This window comes from Neurospora tetrasperma, assembly GCF_000213175.1.
Source record: "Neurospora tetrasperma FGSC 2508 unplaced genomic scaffold NEUTE1scaffold_2, whole genome shotgun sequence".
Lineage (NCBI taxonomy): Eukaryota > Fungi > Ascomycota > Sordariomycetes > Sordariales > Sordariaceae > Neurospora > Neurospora tetrasperma.
In genome coordinates, this window is record NW_009799100.1 from 4,250,457 (window position 1) to 4,270,321 (window position 19,865).

Below are 19,865 nucleotides of genomic sequence, written 5' to 3' on the forward strand. Positions count from 1 at the left end.
AATATATGCTATCCCCATGGTATCCAATGTATGGAAAAGTTAAGAAGACTCCGAGAAAAAAAAAATCGATACCCCAGTCTATTTCCTCTCATGCACCAACCTCCCCTTGACCCAAACTTTCTTCGTGTTCCTATCGTCGCCGTTAAACAACCACTTGGCCACTTTATTCGGCCAACTTTCCCACCCAAACACATCTACATTCCCTTCCTCCTCCTTTTCCTCACCTTCATATTCTTCATCCACCACATCCCTCCCCAGCCCAATCAACTGCGCATCCCACTCCATGCCCACCTCAAACCCGCCCACCTTTCCTTTCATCCCTACTAGTTCCGCTCCTCCTTTTGTAGCCAGATACAGCACCTCTTCCACCGTCAGCTTGGCCCTCTCCCTATCTATCCCGTCCTTATTCGCCTTGTTAGCCTTGCTCTCCTTCTCCGCATTGCCGTCTTTATTCGTCTTGCCCTCCGTCTCTGCCTCACTCTCCTTCTCCCCCCTTATTCTCCTTCTCCGCCGGCGCACATCCCATAGCCACATGCCGGCTCACCAGCGCCGCCTGCCTCGCCATCTCCAACACTGATGGGCTATACCCGCCGCTCATATCCGTACCCAAACCGACCTCAATGCCGCGCTCCAGTAGCCACCTCACCCGCGCTGCGCCGCTCGTAAGAGCGCTGTTGCTGCACGGGCAGTGACTGACCTTGCTTCCCCTTGCCTTGATGATCTGCACCTCCTCTTCTGATAGGTGCACGCCGTGCGCCAGGATGGTCTTGTCCGTCAGCAGGCCAAAGGTGTCGTACACGTGCGTGTAGGTGTCCCCTTTCGCTCCGATCTTCTTGGCAGGGAACATTTCCTTCACCAGCGCAATCTCGCCTTCGTTCTCCGAGATGTGCGTTTGAACGGGGAGGCCCGTTTCGGCCGCTAGCTTGCCTAGTTCGGCCATCAGGGGCGCCGAGCACGAAGGCGCGAAGCGCGGGGTGATCACGGGGCGGACGATGGCGCCGGTCGGATCGATGGACTGGATGTAGGTGATCGATTCGCGGGTGGCGGCCACAGAGTCAGCGGCCGAGGCGTCGCGGTAGTACTTCGGGGACAGCTGATCCATGCACACACGGCCGACGAGGGCGCGCTGACCGGCGCGCAGACACAGGTCGGCGAGCAAGTTGGTGGTAGTGACGTCTTTGGTGGCGTAGTAGGCGGCGCACGTGGTGCCATGGCTCAGGGTCTTGCGGATAACGCGGTTGTAAACGGTCCGGGCCTTGGCCGGATCCGAGAGCGAAGCCTCGAGTGGAAATGTGTAGGTCTCGAGCCAGTCGAGGAGAGTGGACTTGCCGAAGATACCAACATTGGGGTACTGCGGGGCGTGCAGGTGAGTGTCGATGAAGCCGGGGAAGAAGAATTGGTTATGGGAAGCTAGGGAGGAGTGTATGGAAACGCTGTCCGGAGCCCAGCCTAGGCGTGGGAAAAAAGTGCTGGCGGCCTGAGAGAGATCATAGTCTGGCTCGATGGCAACAATGGTGCCATTCTGGTCAACAGCAACGGCCGTGTTGTGGAGATATTCGAGGTCGGTCAGGGTCTTGGGGTAAATAAAGGTGCCGTAGAAGAGTTGATTCTGAGTGGCCAGGGTTGTTTGTTCTTGAGAACCCATGATGTCTGCGTTGTATGTAGTATAAGAGGACCGATGTCTCTTAAACTCCCCCAAAATATGTAGGTAGGTACCTTGCTGGAAAGTGAAGGATACAGATAAGGCACCTTGCGCTCAGACCCTCAATATGCTTGTTCGAGCCGTCCCGGTTCGGCTTTTCTGATGGAAGACTTGGTCGAAGCAATTGCCAATGATGCCCTGATTATGCGCGGCTGACAAGAAGACGCCGGATTCTCGGTTTTGCACACGATGGGTCTGGCTCAAGTGAAGGCTGTAACGGTCTGACGATTAAGCAGATGCAAGTCGAACTCTGACAGGTGCGAGCTGCTGTGTGCGCTTTCATACAACGTGTCCTCTTTATTGCTTACATATAGCGATGAGAAATGGCATCAAACCCCCCAGTAACCAGGAAGGAAAGAACAAAAGTTCGGGGAGAAGATGGTTTTTATAGGTCTGTCTTAGTCATCGGGAAACAACAGGCTGGTTGGTGGTGATAAGAGCGTCAAATGGCTATTACCCCTACCGAGCCATATCACCAATCAACATCGATTAAAGCCGAAACATTTACCATGCCGATTCTCTCTAGGAACCTCAACGTGTTCCTCATTGCTTCTTTACATACCCGCCTACCGCCGATACGCGATAGGTTATCGAGTATATCGGTGGATCCGGTCCCTTGATTTCTGTCTTTAAAGTGCGGTCAGCGCCGGCTGCCGATCCGAGCCTACCAACGGGTACTGGTGAGTCCAACCACTCGGAGATCATCGGATTTTGGCACTCATCCCCTGGACTTTCTGATCAGCATCACTTGCCCGATTGCGACCTGATTGATCAATCTGATTGGCCAATCTGAACATGTCAAGGCGTCCTGCCATGACGTCTTGATAAGCCCAAGATAACACCAAACAGCGAGTGCCAAAATCGCGGCTTGGTAGCAGCGTTTGAGGTCAAATGGTCACAGTCTCTCCTAATCTTGTTCTTGTGAACGGCGTTGTCTTTGTCACCTCATCTATTTTCCCACTCCTTCAGACTTTCGATACCATTTAGCTAAATCAGCCATCTAAAATATACGCCCGGCCGCCGACAAATGCTGGCAAAATATAACATATTTTATAACTCCTGTAATCCACCACTTCTTGCCTTCCGTCCAAATAACCGCCAAGTTCATGGATGCTGAATAGTGATATGCGGCGGATCAAAGCCACTGAAACCAAAGGATATGTAAGCATCTAAACCAGTTCCCATTGCTCATCGCTCTCGTTTCTTCTCTTCTTCTAGAAGTGAGCCGTAGCAATGGCAACAGCATGGCTGTCAGAATAGGACAGCGTCACGTTGACCTTGGAAACGCCAGCCTTGTTCGCGGCCTCCAAAGCAGCACCATGCAACTATGAACATGTTAGCAGTTGATTTCAGTGACTAACAAAACGAAACAAGAGACACGTACCTTCACAACGGGACCCCCGTTGCTATCCGAGAGAATTTCAATGTCCTTCAGGGATGCACCAGCACCCTGGCCGGTGACACCAAGGGACTTAAAGACGGCCTCCTTCGCGCTCCAGCGACCAGCAAACGACTTCTGCGGCGACCGACCAGTGCTAGGGGCCTTGCAGTACTGGAGCTCAGCCTCGGTGAAGTTGCGTTCCAAGAAGGTTTCATTGTCGATGTTGATGGAGGAAATTTCCTCGAGATCGAAGCCAACACGGGTGTTGCTGTTCTTGAGACGGTTTGCAGCACGGGCAACAGTCGACTCAAGAGATTCCTCGCTCTTCTTCTGCAGCTTCTTTGCTGGCTCCAACTCCATGAAGTTGGCGGGATACGTGAGCTGGCCGGTCTTCTTGTCCTCGGTAACGCGGGCCTTGGGGTTAAGGAGAACCGATTGAAGCTGGTCATCAGAGTAGGGAGATTTATCCTTGGCAACGAACAGGGTGTTGTTGATAAGGCCGTTGTGGAAGAAGCGGTAGGTCTTCTTCTGGCGAGCCTCCACCTTGGTGCGGTAAGCGTTGAATACCTCCTCATCAAGAGTGGCATAAAGATACTTGGGATGGACACCAATGGCCTGAGCACCCTTCTGGCCGAAACCGAACGACGTAACGGAGAAGGCCTTGACACCATCAGTCTGGATACTCTTGCTAGGGTAAACAATGTAGTCAAACTCCTCCATGACAGCGTCGACGTTGTCGGCATTGCGGTTGCCGGGGACGAGGCCACTGTTGAGCACTTGCAAGCAGCCGTTCATCATCCAGGCACCAGCAGCACCCTTGGGATGACCAGTGAGATACTTCTGGAAAATGCCGAGCACGGCATTGCCCTTCTTGCGGCCAAGATGACGGAGCTGCTGGCAGATGACAGACGACTCATTCTTGTCGTTGGCCTTGGTGGAAGTACCGTGGAAAGAGGCGACGTCAAGATCGTCAATAGTGAGGCCCCAAGTAGCGAGGGCACCACGAAGGGGAGCAATCGTAGCATCGCCCTTCCAGAAGTTGTTGCCGTAGCTGCGGAGAACTTCCTTGACCTGTCTTTCGGCCTCCTCTTCAATGTGTTGAGTTCTATGGCGGGCATAGTCGTCAATCTCCTTCTGCGGCCTGCCTTCGGCCTTGAGGGCCTCGATCTCATCGGCGAGATACTCAAGCTCTTCCTCCTTCTCGTTCTCAAGCTGCTTCTTCCGGCGCTCAATCTGGCGACGTCTGTACTTGATATCGAGCAGGGGCGAGGGGAGGCTACCCTGGCGCTCGCGAGCAGTAGTAAGAACACCCTTGCCGGGCGCAGGGACGGAGCGACCAATCTTGTCGGAAGCGGTGGTGGTCAAAGCAAGGACACCATAGATGGGGACGCCCATGTCCAAAGCAAGCTTGGCAGTCATGATGACCTGAACACCGCTACCCTGCGACTCCATGAAGCCATTTCTCGTGGTAGTAGTTGGCCTGGACATCTCCTTGGGCGTGCGACCATGGGCAAACTCATCAACAGCGTTGCTGGTAGCCTTCATGTTGGCGAACTCATACGAGCCCTCCTCGCCAAAGTCATCGAAGCCACCAACGAAGCACACGCGGGCCTTGCCCTCCATAATGGTCTCGTAGCCAATGTCGATAGACTCGACAGCGGTGGCGCAAGCACCGACCGGCGTCTTGATGGGTCCAGAAGACGAGATCAAGAGCATGTTTACCCACGCGGCCATGGTGTTGATGAAGGACTCTTGAAGAATATCGTTCTGAACAGGCTTATCAAGGTATCTGTCGCGGTGCATGTTACGGAGTGCAGTTGCACCACCCATACCAGAACCGACGCAGTTACCCACTTCGGAGACATGGACGTACTTGTAGAACTCATACGGGTCGGTAATACCAGACGAGAGAAGAGCCTCCACAGTAGACACAAGGACGAAGAGAGCGACGGGATCAACCTGAGAAATGATGTCGTCGGGGATACCGTAACGCTTGGCGTCCCAGCCAGTAGGGATCTGGCCAGCAACCAGACGATCGAAGCGCAGAGCCTTGGGGATCCAGAGCGAGGCACCCTTCTTCAGACGGACAGTGTACTGACCAGTTTCGGGAATCTCAAAGATGTCGACCTTATCGCCATGCTCTCTCTTAAACTCCTCAGCGGTGTCCTTGGTGGCCTCGAAAGGATCGAGATCCTCCTCAATGACAACCTCATGGAGAAGCTGCTTCTTGTTGGGATCGTAACCGTCGAATAGCTCGGGCTCGATCAGACGGATACCAGCGTGTTCGAGGATGTACTTCTCGTACTTGGGCTTGATGTCCTTGTCGTCAACGGGCTCGCCAGTCTTGGCATCAACCCAGCCAGAGTAAGGCTTGCCCTTGATAGGACCGTTATGGTTCTTGATGAGACCCATGATCCAGGCCATCTCAATGCAGCCCTCAAGCGAGAACTCACCATAGGCCTCCATCTCCCAGCGGGTTCTGGAGTTACCCCAGGGGCCAACCTCAGCGAAACCAGTGACAACAACGACCTTCTCCAGATCAACCATACCCTTAAGAGTGTCGTTAAGAGGAGCGACCTCGGACTTCCAGTCAGGCAAGGTCGGGAAGTCAAACTTGATGTTGGCACGGGGCTCGATGACCTTCTTCTTGTACAGAGCCTCGGAGTCCTCGCCATTGACGATCTTGTTCTCAATAGCAGTCTCCTTGGTGACGGCCTTGCGAATATCGCTGGTCTCCATAAGGTTCTTGCGCTGACTAGTCATGGTCTCGTTCAAGTTGGTGATGAACTGAAGACCGCCGTTCAGATCAGCGAAGACAGGCTCGTTCTGGCACAAGTCGACAATAGTAGGCGACATGAGGCCAAGCAAGTTGAAGGCCATCTCCTGTTGGGAGAAGGTGCGGACACCAAAGTTCTCAACACCCTCAGCAACCAGGTTGTTGCCAGACATGAGGCCGGTACCACGAGTCCAACCAATGATGGCACCGCAGATAGTGAGGTAGTTGGCCCAGTCCTCAGCATGCCACCTGTTGAAGAGAGTCTCGAGGCCGAGCTTGGACTCGGAGTAGAGACCATCGCTACCAAAGGTACCGTGGTTGGGAGAGAGCGGGAGGATGACCTGGGCGGGACGAGTTTCGAAACCGCGGTTGGCCTTCTGAGCCTTGACGTTGCCAAGGAGGCGGATGAGGTTGGTCAACATGATGCGGTGAGCCAACTCGGACTTGGAGTCAATGCCATCAATCTGGCGACCCTGCTCAGAGATGGCGGCGAAGGGAACAATGTAGTCAAGATCCCAACCGAGACCAGCCTTGGTGTCGTAGATGTAGTCGACCAAGGCGTTGATGTCCTGCACGCTACCCTGGTTAAAGGGAACCACAACGAGCTGAGAGCCACGAGAGCCAAATCTGGCATACATAGACTGGTAGTACTCGGTAACTTCACGCGAGAAACGGCTGGTGGTGACGATGACCTTGGCACCACCGCTGATAAGACCCTGGAGAACCTCGGCACCGATGGAACCGGCGCCCGCACCAGTCATGAGCACGTACTTGTTGGCGAAGGTAACACCATTCTTGGCCGCCTGCTCCAAGCAGTCAAGGTAGAGGCCGGTGAGCTTCTTGCTGTAATCCCAGCCGTGCTCGGACTTCTTGCGCAGGTGGAGGAAGGGAATTGTCTCGGTCTTGCCCTTGGACTTGGACGACGACTTGGACAAGACGCTGCTGACCTTGCTGGACTCCTTGGGCATAATCTGGCTTTCGTTCATGCTCAGAGACCTGATGATGTCGCCATACAGAGACTTGATCTCGAGCTGAGAGTTCTTGGAGAGCTTGTGCTGCTGCTTAATCAGCTTGTAAATGCGAGCAAGATCATTCTCAACCTTGGTACGGTTGCTGTATTCAGAGATCTTGCCACCCTCGGCCATCTGCTGTACGTAATGCTCAAGCTTGCGGCAGCTTGCACGAGGAATCTCCTCGTACTTGATGGTGCCACGAGCGTCAATGGTGGTACGGGGGCCGGTAGGGACGGCAACATCCTTGTAGACAGGGTCAACGTTGAGAACTTCCTTACAGTTCTCAATGAGCTGATAGCCCAACTCCTTGGCAAGCTGATACGTCTCTCCGCGCTCCGTAGGGCAGTTGTCGATGTGGTATTGCATGAACTCGAGGAGGGTGGGATTAGAGCGGTTCATGATGCGGATGCACTGGCTGACAATCTCGCGATCAACGGCCTTCAGCCTGCCGAAGATGATATCATAGTACATGCTGAGGGCATCCTGGCGAGCCCAGTTCCAGGAAGAATCGTACACGCGAGCTTTGAGGGAGCTAAAGACAGGTTCAATGCCAGCAGCGTAGAAGTCGCCATGCTCGGCCATCCAGAGATCCAGCTGTGACTGCAGGACCTTGGAAGATTCCTGAGACGCCTGGAAAGCCTTGTCTCCGGCGCGGATATCGATCTTGAGATATCTGGCGATAAGCTCCAATTGTTGCTTGAACATAGCCTTCTGGTCGCTGGTAAGGGCCTCAATGGCCGCAGGATCCATCATCATGCCGCCTCCGCCTCCGGCAGCAGGGCCAGTCGCGGCCGCGGTGGACAAGCTGATGCCAGCATGCGAGGCGTACTTTTGAGAAATATCATCTAGATAAGCCTTCGCATCGGCCTCGGAGCCAAGACGAGCTGGAGGCTCCATAGTGATGGCGAGCAGAAGCGCACCGTCCTGACGGCCAGAACCGAGACCCCACCTTGTCTCAAGATATTTGCGTGCTGATGTGATGTTGAAGCCACCGGGCATCTTGGACGAAATAAGACGAGCGATAAGACCCTGGGTTGTCTTGCCTAGGTTACCATCGAAAGTAGCCTGCATAGCGGCACCCAGCTCATCGAGGGGCGTATCTTCAGGCTTCTCCGGTGTGGATCCGAACTCTTTGCCTAGATCACCAAGGATTTCGTTTTGTAGAGTAGACTTGCCTGTACGCAAACTTTGTTAGTCATTGTCATGTCGGTCAGGAACAGAATTTGGTATAATCTCACCTCCTACCAAATCCTTGATAGCCTTGCTCAAAGGAATCTCTGCAAAGGGCTTCTTGAGCTTCTGGGCGATCAATGACCTGACAATGTCAAGAGCGGGAACTGGGGCATCGGGAACTGAAGCCGCGGGGCCAGCACTCGGGGGCGGAGGAGCAGCAGCAGCAGCAGCAGCAGCCGGAGCAGCAGCGGCAGCGGGGGTGGGAGCAGCAGATGATGAGCTAGCCGCAACCGGCTCAGGCTCTTCCTCCACAGGGTCTACATCGTAGTAAATCTCCTTTGCGTCCTTGTTGTAGCAAAGAATCTGTCTCTGGATCGACTTGGCAGCGTCGAATGCTTCGTACTTGGAGGCGAGCGTCCTCCTGGCCATACCACCAAGGGTGTCGGCGGGACCGATTTCGACGACCCGCTCGGCCGTCTTCTCCGCGAGGAAGACATCTTGCGTCTCAATCCATCTCACGGGAGAGGCGAATTGGTAAGCAAGGAGCTCGACGAGTAGGGTGTGGGCGAGCTCTTGCTCAAGTTCGGGACGCATCTTGGCGGTTTGATGGGGTATAGTCTCCGAGGTCTCTGGGTGAAAAATAGGGTACGTATGGGCGGGGGGTCGGGCAGGTGAGGCGTATCCCGGGGTATAATGCAATCAGCTAGATGGCGTGCCCGTCGTCTGGCTATGTGAAAGCTGCCGATAAACAAGCAGATGATGTTAGTTTGGGGGTTGAAACAACACACGTCCGTGGATGCCAGCAAAAGCAGCAGAGAAAGGGACACGGAAGATGACCTTCGATATGTTAAAAGCCCTTATTACAGGTAAAGAGGAAGATGAGATTTGACCCAGAGAGGGGATGCAAGGACGGGGAGATAGACTGACACACCAGACACAAAAGAAAGAGAAGCCTGGAGATATGGCAGGCGGCGAAGAAGGAGCACAAGGATGTAGTGCTAAACCCCGAAGGAGCGGATCGGATGAGGAGAGGTGAATTCAAAGGGAACTGAAGGAGACCGAAGGAAGTGCGTGGACTCCGTCGAGGGGATGGTGCGCCGGGGGGGTTAGATGGCAAGGAGGGGAAGCACGATGCATACTGCGAAGGTAGGTACAGACAGGGTGGGCTCCTTCTTGTTTAATTCACCTGACTGCATTGCAATCGAAATCCCAACTTCTATTTTACACGGTACATTACATACATTGACATAGGTACTTAAGTACCGCGTGGCCGTCAAGACGACAGGAAACTTTGGACGAACTCACGCAGGGAGCTGTGTCCGTCAACTGCTGCCAGGGCATCCCCCGGGGTGCAGGCACAGTCTACTCACGCCAAACAGCATTGAGATGGGGTTTGCCGGACTGATGGATGTGCAGATTACTCGCGTCAGAGCGTCAACAACGGAATCACAGCGAGTTTCCTCTGGAAATTGATGAACCAACATTGTTTCTGGCGGCTTGTGTGGCCGGTTTGGTTCTCAATTTCACAAATGTTGAATGCCACTTTGACCCCCGCAGCCCCTGTCATTGATACAGACGCGCCTCCTCCCGCCCCTCCATTGCAGCTCAACACCCTCAACCAAAACGACCAACGCTAGCCTAATACGGTCTAGCCGACTGTCTCGTCCCTTCCCCACGACTTTTAGAGACGTGCATTGACCCCAAAAGTCTTTTCGGCCACGCTAAGATCAGCCACGTCTCGATGTCAGGCTACAAGTACCTCTACAAGGCGCGATTCAGACATTTGCGAACCTAACTCCAACTGGCCTCATTCGTCCCCCCCAACCGCCACTGCAGCTTCCCCACTTACCTTGTGGCAGCAGTCCCCTCCTTTTTTCGACGTTGCCCTCAGCCCTTCACTTTACTTGCTCTGCCCGCTGCAACACCATAGAGGTACCCGACGACCAAAGGCAGTCCAAGCAGAGGCATCACAACACCGGCAACCTAACGTTTTGATATTGCCTATATACCCGCATGAACATGTGTTTGATAGTCGCTCAGCTCCTTTGATAAAGGTGCTCAAGCTCCAGTTTTCCGCAGAATTCGTCAAAGCAGCTGCAAGGCACAATACGCTGTCTTCAGTCTCCTTTCTGCATGGCGTCATAATCATCGTCAGGTCTCGGCCGACTCAAGGCACACTGAATGGGATTAAACATCATCAAAGTTAGAGCCGTCCAGGTCGGAAGCCGGAATCTGGAGTGCCGACGGCGTCAGTCACCGGCTGATGGTCCGGAGGGACGGATACACATACAGAGCATACAAAACATTTCCGCTTCCCGCCAGCGAATCTTTCAGTCGCTCGTATTTCCCTATGGGCACGCCATGATGTCGGGTCTCTCAAGGCTGGCATGGCCTGCGCCGCTGCCCGATTTCTTTATCTAGGTAGACCAAGCTAGATACCCACCCTTGCGTTGCTTGCATTGCTACCCTCGACGTCTGATTATCAAGGTGTTGACTAGCAACAAAACAAGGGCGGCTACCTTCACAATTGGTATACACTACATAGTACATACCCGCCAGATCTCTCTTCATCTTCCCCTGGAGCATCATCGACACCTAGAAGCTTGAAGGGAGTGGGCTTGAAAGTGAAGGGGCAGAAGATTAAGATATCAGTAATCATCAACGGACCATCATTGCTCATTGATGCCACACTCTCAAAAAAAAGTTGACAAAATATTTGAAATTGCGGCGCCATTGATTGGCTTACTCGGGCTGGTTCGGGAAGCCAGTTCAAGCTTCTCCAATTCGACTCCAGTTTGACCCCATCTTGGTGGCATGGCCTCCACTACTGGAAGTTTCGGACTCATGTACTGGTACAATGCTATCTTGATCTGCGCATGGAGTAGTGGGGTTTCCGCTGTGGGCTTATGTGGACTCGGCTGGTCGGAAGAACTACTTGGGTACCACTCACCTACCTACCGAAGGTAGGTACCTCTAGCGTTCCTGCCTAGGTAGATTTTGAGTGGTCGAAGCGGCATTGGGTGCGGCGGTGCGCAATTGGCGGCGCAAGTCGCGATATTCACAACGCTGTAGAGCGAGAGCGCGATTATGGCACGCCGAGCCCCAGGCAAGCACGACGACGCTTGTACAAAGCTGTTGCGTGACCCAGAACGAAGCGTCGCTAAACGTCGCTAGTGGTGTATTAAACGTTCCCAAAAGCCCGTCAGGCGCTTCTGGACCCCGCCGGCGTCCCATTTCCATGAGCCCATTCTGCCTTTGACAGGGTCTTGGCTTGTAGGGAATGCTGGGGACGGAAGGGGTGGTGTTTGGGTGGTGTCCAGTGCGACCCAGCCGAACCCTCAGCAGTGTTCGCGACTTCCCCAACAAGAACTGGCAGAACCACTCAAAAATTTGGCGAGCACTCGCCCGAGTCGTAACGCCTCTCGTAAGCCCGCTCACAATACCGTAGATTACAGTCAGGGGTAGGAGCGTGGCTGCCCACTGCGCCCAATGTCATGTAAGAATGGTAATTGATAGGCACCGATAAGGCCCCTGGTGAAAATTATTCTCAGGTCCCTCCCCTCCGTGCCCCTCGCCAAGACGAGGCAGGGGAAGGTACGAATTACCTTACACCCCGCCATCTTATAGTCGTACACCTCGAGTGTGCCTGGATATTACAGGCACAGCCCAGCATGTATTTTGCGTCTCTCACCAAAACATTGAGCCCTTCTTCACCCGCCGCTGCCTTGATCTCCGCTGTGAAGTTCTACAGTACCCTCTGGCCAACCCGTCAAAAGTCCGGATCGTATCTCCTCAGTAGTCTAGGTCGGTAAATAATTGCCTGACCTATAACTCTGCCTCAGCTCCAGCACCGGGTATCGTCAACTGTACTCTCTGCTCGTCGTCCTGGTAGGCAAGACAGACACCATCAAGATATTCCCCGGACACTGGGAAGTGCGAGTTCCACTTGACTCGTGAACGGAAGAGACCAAGGACGAACTTGGATACCTCTACACCTGTATGTACTGTAAGCCCATGTACTGAACGCGCATCTGTTCCATCCCGGCCCTTTCGCCTTACTCTTATTTTCTGTCCTCCTCCCCCCTCAGTCCCGACTCCTCCTTCCTTGCCTCTCCCCACCTGCCTCTCGTCTGCTCTCATCTCTCCCCTCGCCTCTTCCTCGTCGAGCCCCTTTCTTCCCTCTAGAGGCACATCCCCAAGCCGTATACCCAACGCTACCTGCCTCCATCTTCCCCTAGAGTTTGCTTGGGACAGGATCAGGTCCTTTCAAGCTTCAAGTTTTACTTCTTTTTGAGTCTTCTGTTCCCCGGATTCCACCCTTCCATCCTCTCCGGAACCCTGACTCTGATCCTGCTGTGCCAGACCAGTAAGACAACGACGACATTGACGACGACGGTTTTGTCATTGGCTTCCCCCCATTACTGAAGCCTCATCCACACCAATTATCCAGCCTCAAGTGGCTTTCTATATCGAAGCACCTTTAGCTCCCGCTCTTTGCTGAGTTTCGGAGCCATTGCACCAAGTAAGGATGTTTTCAGACTCCGGTTCTTGTTCTTCAGCCGTGATTAGTAAATGCTAACCGGACACCCTGTCTTTCAGCTTTCTAGCCGTCTCTCAGATACCCATTCACAACCATGTACGGTACCGGTACCGGCGCTCAGACGGGCGTCACCACCCCCAGGTCGTCTGCCTCTCTGCGGCCGCTCACCCTCTCTCACGGGTCCCTCGAAACCTCTTTCTTGATACCCACCGGCCTTCATTTCCACGCAACTCAGCTAAAGGAGCGGTTTGCTGCTATCCTTCCCGCCCCTACCGACGAGCTCGCGCAAGATGACGAGCCCTCGTCCATTTTCGAGCTTGTTGCCAGATACATGGGTTTTATCGCGACCGAGGTGGCACAAGGCGAGGACGACGCTCAGGGTTCATACGAGGAGGTACTCAAAATCATCCTGAACGAGTTCGAGAGGGCGTTCCTGCGGGGCAACGATGTCCATGCCCTGGTCTCTACAATGGAGGGAATCGACGACAAGAAGCTCGAAGTCATTCGCTGCTACTACCTTGCGCGATCAGCCAGCAACAGAGCCATCAAGCCTTACGAGTCGGCTCTGTTCCGTGCCGCTGGTGAAAACGCGGCCAAGATCTTCACCATCTTTGGTGGCCAAGGAAACATCGAGGAGTACTTCGAAGAGCTCCGGGAGCTGCACCACACCTATCCGGCATTCGTCGGCGAGCTGATCACCACATCCGCCGAGCTGCTCCAGACCCTGTCCAGCCACCCTGATGCCGAGAAGATGTACCCCAAGGGCCTTGACGTGCTTGGTTGGCTTCAGAGCCCAGAGGCCACCCCCGACGTCGACTACCTTATCTCTGCCCCCGTCAGCTTCCCCTTGATTGGTTTGGTACAGCTGGCACACTATCAGGTCACCTGCAAGGTGCTGGGTGTGCATCCCGGCGTCCTTCGTGAGAGAATCAGCGGAACGACAGGTCACTCTCAAGGTGTTGTCCTTTCTGCTATCACTGCGGCCGCGGATTCGTGGGAAAGTTTCGAGGAGCATAGCAAGGCTGCCTTGACCATCCTCTTCTGGATCGGCGCTCGTAGCCAGCAAACCTTCCCTAGAACTTCCCTAGCCCCCTCGATGCTTCAAGACTCGGCTGATAATGGCGAGGGTGTTCCTACCCCCATGCTCAGCATCCGAGACCTTCCCCAAGCCGAGGTTCAGAAGCATATCGATCAGACCAATGCCTACCTCCCTGAGGATCAGCATATTTCCATTGCTTTGATCAACAGCCCCCGGAACATGGTCGTTGCCGGGCCTCCCAGCTCTCTGCACGGTCTCAACTTGCAGCTGAGAAAGCTCAAGGCTGCTACTGGTCTTGATCAGACCAGAATCCCCCACACCGAGCGTAAGGTTCGGTTCGTGAACCGTTTCCTGCCCATCACTGCTCCTTTCCACAGCAAGTACCTCGCCAAGGCTTCCGACCTGATTGCCGAAGACCTCAAGGACGTTCAGATTGACTCTCGGACCCTGGGTATGCCCGTTTATAACACTTTCACGGGCAAGGATCTTCGGGAGGAAGTTGAGGGCAACATTGTTCCTTCCCTTATCCGCATGATTACGGGCGAGACCGTCCACTGGGAGAAGGCTACCGTTTTCCAGGATGCCACCCATATCCTCGATTTTGGCCCTGGCGGTATCTCCGGCCTCGGCATTCTGACTAGCCGTAACAAGGAGGGTACCGGCGTTCGCGTCATCCTTGCTGGCACGGTGAACGGAACTGTCACTGATGTTGGCTACAAGCCCGAGTTGTTCGACCGTGACGAGGAGCAGGCAGTCAAGTTTGCTGTGAACTGGGTCAAGGAATACGGTCCTAGACTGGTCAAGAACTCTGTTGGTCGTACATACGTTGATACCAAGATGAGCAGACTTCTTGGTCTCCCGCCCTTGTTGGTCGCTGGTATGACTCCTACCACTGTGCCTTGGGACTTCATTGCTGCCACCATGAATGCTGGCTATCAGATCGAGCTTGCTGGCGGTGGCTACTACAATGCCAAGACCATGACCGAGGCCATCTCTAAGATTGAGAAGGCTGTTCCTGCTGGTCGCGGTATCTGCGTCAACTTGATCTATGTCAACCCTCGCGCCATGGGCTGGCAGATTCCCCTGCTTGGCAGGCTCAGAGCTGAGGGCTATCCCATCGAAGGTCTCACCATCGGTGCTGGCGTTCCTTCCATCGAGGTCGCGCAGGAGTATATCGAGACTCTGGGACTCAAGCACATCTCTTTCAAGCCTGGTTCGGGTGAGGCTATCCAGGCCGTCATCAACATCGCCAAGGCCAACCCTACCTTCCCCGTGATTCTCCAATGGACCGGTGGCAGAGGTGGTGGTCATCACTCGTTTGAGGATTTCCATCACCCCATCCTCAACCTCTATGGTCGCATCCGCCGCCAAGAAAACATTATTCTCGTTGCCGGTAGCGGTTTCGGAGGTGCTGATGACACTTACCCCTACCTCACTGGTGACTGGTCCATCAAGTATGGCTATCCCCCCATGCCCTTCGACGGCTGCATGTTCGGTAGTCGTATGATGGTCGCCAAGGAAGCCCACACCAGCCTGGCTGCCAAGCAGGCTATCGTTGACGCTCCTGGTCTGGACGACAGTGACTGGGAGAAGACCTACAAGGGCCCCGCTGGCGGTGTCATCACTGTCCGCTCTGAGATGGGTGAGCCCATTCATAAGCTCGCCACTCGTGGTGTCCGCTTTTGGGCTGAGATGGACCAGAAGATCTTCAGCCTTCCCAAGGAGAAGAGGGTCGCTGCTCTTAAGGCTAGCCGTGATTACATCATCGAGAAGCTCAACAAGGACTTCCAAAAGGTCTGGTTTGGTCAGAACAAGGAGGGTAAGGCCGTTGATCTTGAGGACATGACATATGCTGAGATTGTTCGCCGCCTGGTCGAGCTTCTCTACGTCAAAGATGAGGCTAGGTGGATCGATCAGTCGTACACCAAGCTTACTGGTGACTTTATCCACCGCATTGAGGAGCGATTTACCACCACGCCTGGCCAGCCTTCCAGACTCCAGAGTTATGCTGACCTCAAGGAACCCTACTCTGCTGTTGAGCAGATTCTCTCGCACTATCCCGAGGCCGAGAAGCAACTCATCAACGCTCAGGATGTCCAACATTTCCTGCTGCTCTGCCAACGTCGTGGACAGAAGCCGGTCACCTTTGTGCCTGTTCTCGATGAGAACTTCGAGTTTTTCTTCAAGAAGGATTCGCTTTGGCAGTCGGAGGATCTTGCGGCTGTCGTTGGCAAGGATGTCGGCCGTACCTGTATTCTCCAGGGTCCCATGGCTGCCAAGCACGCTACCAAGGTGGACGAGCCCATCAAGGACATCCTCGACGGAATTCACAACGGTCACATCGCCTTGCTCACCCGTGATATGTATGGCGGCGATGAGAGCAAGATCCCTACCATTGAGTACTTTGGTGGTAAGCTGATCGAGTCAGAAATTCCTCTCGATATCGAGGGTCTTACTGTCTCCTATGATGAGCACAAGAACACCTATCGTCTGTCCTCATCGCCTTCCGTTCAACTTCCTTCGCTGGACGCCTGGCTTTCGCTTCTCGCCGGACACCAAAGAAACTGGCGTTTCGCCCTTCTCCAGTCCGACGTCCTCGTCCAAGGACAAAAGTATCAGACCAACCCCATGCGCCGCATCTTTGCGCCGGCTCGTGGTCTGTTTGTCGAGATTCTACACCCGAATAACCCCGAAAAGACGGTCATTCTCGTTAAGGAGCAGCCACGCCCCAACCGCTACGCTGATGTCATTGAGGTCAAGCTGGACGGCAAGAACGAGATTGTTGTCAACATGATCAAGGATACCACGGCCCTCGGAAAGCCAGTGCCCCTCACTCTCAAGTTTATCTACAACCCTGAGGCTGGCTACGCTCCTATTCACGAGGTTATGGATGGTCGCAATGATCGCATCAAGGAGTTCTACTGGCGCGCGTGGTTCGGCGATGAGAAGCTTGACCTCGATTCCTCCGTTCATGAAGTCTTCGACGGCGGCAAGACCACCATCACCAGCGAGGCCATCAATGAGTTTGTTCACGCCGTTGGCAACACCGGAGAGGCCTTCGTCGACAGACCCGACAAGGTCATGTATGCTCCCATGGACTTTGCTATTGTTGTTGGCTGGAAGGCTATCACCAAGCCTATTTTCCCTCGCACCATCGACGGTGACCTGCTCAAGCTCGTCCATTTGTCCAACCAGTTCCGCATGATGCCTGGTGCTGAGCCCCTCAAGAAGGGCGACGTGGTTTCGACTACTGCTCAGATCAACGCTGTCATCAACCAGGAGTCTGGAAAGATGGTCGAGGTCTGTGGTACCATCACTCGTGACAGTGAGAAGGTCATGGAGGTTACTTCGCAGTTCTTGTATCGTGGTACCTACACCGACTTCGAGAACACATTCCAGCGCAAGGTGGAGACCCCTATGCAGCTTCATCTTGCCACCTCCAAGGACGTGGCCGTCCTTCGCTCCAAGGATTGGTTCATGATGGATGATGTTGAAAACCCTGACATTGAGCTTCTCGGCCAGACCCTCACCTTCCGTCTCCAGACCTTGGTTCGCTTCAAGAACAAGACTGTCTTCAGCCACGTGGAGACCCAGGGCCAGGTTCTTCTTGAGCTCCCGACCAAGGAGATTATCCAGGTTGCCACTGTCAACTACTACGCTGGAGAATCTCACGGAAATCCCGTCATCGACTACCTCCAGCGTCATGGTTCCTCCATTGAGCAGCCGATCAACTTTGAGAACCCTATCCCTCTGAGCGGAAAGACCCCCCTCCAACTCAAGGCGCCCTCGTCCAACGAGACTTATGCCCGCGTCTCCGGTGATTATAACCCCATTCACGTCTCCCGTGTCTTTTCCAGCTATGCCAACCTTCCTGGCACCATCACTCACGGCATGTACTCGAGTGCCGCGGTGCGCAGCTTGGTTGAGACCTGGGCTGCCGAGAACAAGGTTGGCCGCGTTCGCAGCTTCCACGCCTCTCTTACCGGCATGGTTCTTCCCAATGATGACATCAATGTGAAGTTGCAGCACGTCGGCATGGTTGCTGGCCGGAAGATTATCAAGGTTGAGGCTAGCAACAAGGAGACCGAGGAAAAGGTGCTCCTGGGCGAGGCCGAAATTGAGCAGCCTATCACCGCTTACATCTTCACCGGCCAGGGTTCGCAGGAGCAGGGCATGGGTATGGATCTTTATAACAGCAGCCCTGTGGCCAAGGCTGTCTGGGATCGGGCTGACAAGTATCTCATGGACACTTATGGTATGTCCCTTACTTTTGTCTTTTTGTTGATTCCAATGCTAACAAGTCTATAGGCTTTGCCATCACCAACATTGTCCGGAACAACCCCAAGGAGCTCACCATTCACTTTGGTGGCCCTCGTGGCAAGGCCATCCGCCAGAACTACATGTCCATGACTTTCGAGACTGTGGCTGCCGATGGCTCGATCAAGTCGGAGCGCATGTTCAAGGAGATCGACGAGAAGACTACCTCTTACACTTACCGCTCACCCAACGGTCTTCTCTCGGCTACCCAGTTCACGCAGCCCGCTCTTACTCTAATGGAAAAGGCCAGCTTTGAGGACATGAAGGCCAAGGGACTTGTGCCCCGTGATAGCACCTTCGCTGGTCACTCTCTTGGCGAATACTCTGCGCTAGCTGCCCTTGCCGATGTCATGCCCATCGAGTCCCTCGTGTCCGTCGTCTTCTACCGTGGTCTCACCATGCAAGTCGCTGTCGAGCGCGATGAGACAGGCCGCTCCAACTATGGCATGTGCGCTGTCAACCCTAGCCGTATCAACAAGACTTTCACCGAAGAGGCCTTGCGGTTCGTGGTCGGTAGCATCGCAGAGACCACCGGATGGCTTCTTGAAATCGTCAACTTCAACGTCGAGAACATGCAGTACGTCTGTGCTGGCGACTTGCGTGCGCTCGACACCCTTGGCGGTGTGTGCAACGCTATCAAGATGATGAAGATCGACATTGAGAAAATGCGCAAGGAATACTCTGCCGAGACTGTCAAGGAGCAGCTGGTCGAGATCATCAAGTCGTGCGCCAACGACACTCAGGCTAAGCCCACTCCCCTCGTTCTCCAGCGTGGCTTTGCAACCATCCCGCTCCCCGGTATCGATGTGCCCTTCCACTCGACCTTCCTGCGCTCTGGTGTCAAGCCTTTCAGAAGCTTCTTGCTCAAGAAGATCAACAAGACTACCATCGACCCATCGAAGCTTATTGGCAAGTACATTCCCAACGTGACTGCTAAGCCATTCGCGATCACCAAGGAGTATTTCGAGGATGTCTACCGGTTGACGAACTCCCCTAAGATCCAACAGATCTTGGCAAACTGGGATAAGTACCAGGAGGAGGGTGTCAGTGGAATCCCTGATGCGGAGTAACCGGTTTGTATGTTGAGGGGAACAAGGACAGCATGGCGGCGTTCGAGAGAGGAAAATTACTGGTATTGAGGCGGTGGGAATGTCTTCATGGATTATTTTGTTTTGTTCGCCGTGGTTTTTTTTTCCATGTGTTATAATCATTTTTTCATCATGGTTTTAGGCGTTTTAGACGATGTACTTTCGGCACGGAAAATATGTCAAGCATAGAAGGCAAATCAACAATGTTCGCTGAACGACGGTGCCCCCACCTGAGCGCTGTGAATCACCTCGCACACTATACTCATCTGTATGACCCTGCGTTCGTTGTTCCCAACTTGTCTTCCGGGCCCGTAAAGTCTGGCTGGTGCTGCAGCCATGACAAAATATCAAGAGTGATGAGCAGAGGGGTCAAGGTCAAGGCCCATTAAAGAGATGAGGAGCGGAATGGAGAATGCTTTGCAGGTACGACTCTGCAAGTGTACCGTGAGAATGAGAAGGAAGATATAAGAAAGGAAGATGCCAGAAAGTGAATAGAATTGACTGCGAGAAGGAACGGTGAAGCTACGGCGGGCCCGAGCATCGAAATGAGAAGGAGAAGGAGAAGGAAGCTCGTCAAGAGCAATTTCTACGTTGTCAAGAGCACGATTTGCATCTTGTAGAAAACATCAACACAATATCAACTACACCATATCGACAGATTGTCAAGCAGCAAAAGAGGATCAGTTATCGCTCTCCCGCCATAACAACCTTCAGCTTGGAATAATATCTCGTCAACGAACCAACTCCGGTCATCACGAGTGCGCATTCACGAAACATCACGGAAAAGTATATCGATTCGAGCATTATCATTGCGCGCGGTCTCGGCCATTATCTGC

At 53.9% G+C, this 19,865-nt stretch overlaps 3 protein-coding genes across 3 annotated transcripts; 1 reads left to right on the forward strand and 2 right to left on the reverse strand.

Moving 5' to 3' along the window:
• Positions 1–59: 59 nt before the first annotated feature.
• Positions 60–1,645, reverse strand: NEUTE1DRAFT_79931 (uncharacterized protein; the record flags this gene model as incomplete). Its single annotated transcript, XM_009851556.1, has 2 exons — positions 60–392; positions 520–1,645. 2 exons carry the CDS (start codon positions 1,643–1,645, stop codon positions 79–81), a joined length of 1,440 nt encoding a protein of 479 aa, XP_009849858.1.
• Positions 1,646–2,620: 975 nt separating this feature from the next.
• Positions 2,621–8,639, reverse strand: NEUTE1DRAFT_61252 (fatty acid synthase alpha subunit reductase; the record flags this gene model as incomplete). Its single annotated transcript, XM_009851557.1, has 3 exons — positions 2,621–3,027; positions 3,087–8,047; positions 8,111–8,639. The coding sequence occupies 3 exons, from the start codon at positions 8,637–8,639 to the stop codon at positions 2,917–2,919; spliced, it is 5,601 nt and encodes a 1,866-aa protein (XP_009849859.1).
• A 4,040-nt stretch (positions 8,640–12,679) lies between these two features.
• Positions 12,680–19,244, forward strand: NEUTE1DRAFT_61255 (fatty acid synthase beta subunit dehydratase; the record flags this gene model as incomplete). Its single annotated transcript, XM_009851558.1, has 2 exons — positions 12,680–17,879; positions 17,933–19,244. 2 exons carry the CDS (start codon positions 12,680–12,682, stop codon positions 19,009–19,011), a joined length of 6,279 nt encoding a protein of 2,092 aa, XP_009849860.1.
• Positions 19,245–19,865: the final 621 nt, after the last annotated feature.